The 2,655-nt window shown below is 59.1% G+C and overlaps 1 protein-coding gene across 1 annotated transcript; it reads left to right on the top strand.

Moving 5' to 3' along the window:
• Nucleotides 1–7: 7 nt before the first annotated feature.
• On the top strand, nt 8–2,409 carry LOC100541598 (T-cell-interacting, activating receptor on myeloid cells protein 1). Its single transcript, XM_010728440.2, has 7 exons — nt 8–304; nt 378–413; nt 531–815; nt 897–1,208; nt 1,330–1,470; nt 1,583–1,620; nt 2,064–2,409. The coding sequence occupies exons 1-7, from the start codon at nt 274–276 to the stop codon at nt 2,199–2,201; spliced, it is 981 nt and encodes a 326-aa protein (XP_010726742.1). The 5' UTR covers nt 8–273; the 3' UTR covers nt 2,202–2,409.
• The last annotated feature ends 246 nt before the right edge of the window (nt 2,410–2,655 follow it).

Raw genomic sequence — 2,655 nt, 5'->3', positions numbered from 1 at the left:
GGAGGACACCACGCACTGGCAGCGCTTTGCAGGCAGCGTGTGACAGCTGAGAGGTGGCAGCGTGTGTGGGACACCCCAACAGGGACTGCAATTGCAGCTGCATGCATGGCAGCCCACGGCAGATCCCCAAAGACACCACGCCTTGGGGACCACAATTGCAACATCAGGAGGTGACGTCATGTCACTTCTTGTCCCCATGGGAAACTGAAAGCATCTCTCCAGCCACTCCCTGTCCCAGCTGCAGTCTCGCTGTCCCCAAGCTGCTCCTGCCTCATGGCACCAATGGCGCTGGCCCTCATCCTGGGTGAGTGACAATGGGGACGTGGTGCCACGGGGGTTGGTGGCCCTGTGTGGAACCAGGACCGTGTCCCTTGCAGGTTGGTGGCTGGTGGCTGCGAGCAGAGCACAGCAACGTGAGTATGGGGACAGGGGGATAATGGGGAGAGAGGGAGGGGAGCGTGGTCAGCTGGCCATCAGAAGGGCAGAGGAGGGTGTGCAGGGACAAGGCTGACTGCTGTCCCCTGTCCCAGTGCCCCCACCCTCCCTGTCGCTGCACCCCAGCCAGGGGGTGTCCCTGGGGGACACTGTCACCCTGCGCTGCCACCTGCCCCAGCTGGCTGCACGAGTTGAACTCTGCCAGGAAGGATATAGGGGAACTGAAATGTGCAAGGACATGGACGTGCTTCAGGACACAGCTGAGTTCTCCTTGGTTAATGTACGGAGGAAGGATGCAGTGAAGTACTGGTGTCAGTACAGGGTGTTCCAGCCACCAGGGACATCGAAGAAGAGTGACCCCGTGGAGCTGCTGGTGACAGGTGAGGACATTGTGGCAAGCAGATGGCCCTGGTCTGTTCCTATAGAGCTGTGTTCCATCACTGTCTCCTCTCTGCACTCAGATCACAGTTATCCCCCACCTGGCATTTCCCTGATACCCAAAGAAAGTGTGGAGTTGGGGACCAATGTCACCATCCAGTGCTGGAACCAGGAATACGGGGGCATCATCTTCCTGCACAAGGCTGGGCACTCAGCCCCTATCCAGCACCAGGTCCCTGATGGTGGGGGCACGGCCACCTTCACCATCTTTGGGGTGACCCCATCCGACTCTGGCACCTACAGGTGCTCCTACCGCATTGGGGGCTCCAGCCTTCTATTGTCACCCCTTGGGGATAATGTGACCCTGGAAGTAATTAGCAGACCTGTAAGCCCAGGTAAGTCAGAGCCCCCATTTTGTGCTCCCATTTATCACTCATGCGTGACAGCGTCACTGCATCCTACTGCCACTGAGGTGGTGGCCAGGGATGGTGACACCCAAACACCCACATCCCCCAGGTGACAATGGAAGGCCCCATGGGAACCTGGTGGCAGCAGTGGCGGGGGGCTGTGCTGCTGCCATTGCCTTCATCCTTGTGGTTATTGTCTCCTTTCTCCTTGCTGCCCACAGACGACAGATACGAAGAGATGAGAACCCTGGTGGGGAAGGAGTTAAATGACTTTATTCCCCCATGTATTACCTACAAAGCTCTGCAGGTGTTGTTTGAGACCTCAATAATCCCACCCTTATCTCCTTCCCTTTATGACTCAGGTGCCACTACCAGAAGCCCCAAGGCCGTGCAGTTCCAGGTCAGTGTCTACATCAGGGACCCCTAACCCCAACCTGCCCCACTGCCCCTGCCCCAGACCTCACTTGGAAAACCCAAACCCTGCCTGTGGGGACCCCAAGGAAAACCCCTGCTTTTAAGTCTTCCCATGACATTGTATGCACCCCCAAATCCAGCCCATGGGGACATCCAAATCACCGCCATGGCGATGCCCCACACCCCAGAGTGAAGCCCCCTGGGACGCCTTCAACACCCTCAGACCCTATGGGCAGCCCCAAACCACAGCGGGATGCCCAAACACCACCCACAGAGAACCCCAGTGTCACACCCACAGCTTCCCAAATTCTACACCACCCCAGACTCCCAACCCCCCCCTCGCACAGCCCCCCCACACATTACACAATGCCATCATCCCCTCAGGCGTGTTGGGATCCCATGGTCACACTGCTGTCCCTGTGTCCCCAGGTGTCCCCCGCTGACAGCCAGGCTCTGACCTACGCCCAGCTGCAAGTTCTGACCCCCAGCACCCACCCCCCCGGCTCTTCTACCACCCCTGAGCCCTCCGTTATCTACGCCCAGGTGGGCACTGGGGGACCCCGCTGATGCCCCCACCTGCGGGCACAAAGACGTGGATGTCGTGTGCACACACCAAGTGTGCGCGGTGCCGCTGTGCTCCGTGTGCTCACCATCACCTGTGACTTACATCCCTGTACCTGTGCACGTGAACACGTGGCTGTGGATTAAACGTGTGTGCACCACCCCGTGTGCACAACAGGTGTGCAAACACACGTGTGGGACACGCTGAACTCTGCGCCTCCGTGTGTGTCTGTGCGACGCCGTGTGCGTGCGCCAAACAGCTGGACACACTGCTGCTCACGTGTGTCCTTAGCATGTGCTCCCTGTGTCTGCACTCCATGTGTGCCTGCACAGCACATGCACGCCATCAACACGTGCCCCGTGTCTGCACCACATCTGTCCCCGCAGCACACACGTGTCCTTATCGTGTGCTCCCCACGGCGCATCTCCATCTCCACAACCCAAACCAGCCCCCATCCCA

Source organism: Meleagris gallopavo, unplaced genomic scaffold (assembly GCF_000146605.3).
Source record: "Meleagris gallopavo isolate NT-WF06-2002-E0010 breed Aviagen turkey brand Nicholas breeding stock unplaced genomic scaffold, Turkey_5.1 ChrUn_random_7180001957892, whole genome shotgun sequence".
In the NCBI taxonomy this organism is placed as follows: Eukaryota; Metazoa; Chordata; class Aves; order Galliformes; family Phasianidae; genus Meleagris; species Meleagris gallopavo.
This window is presented reverse-complemented; position numbering and strand designations above follow the sequence as displayed.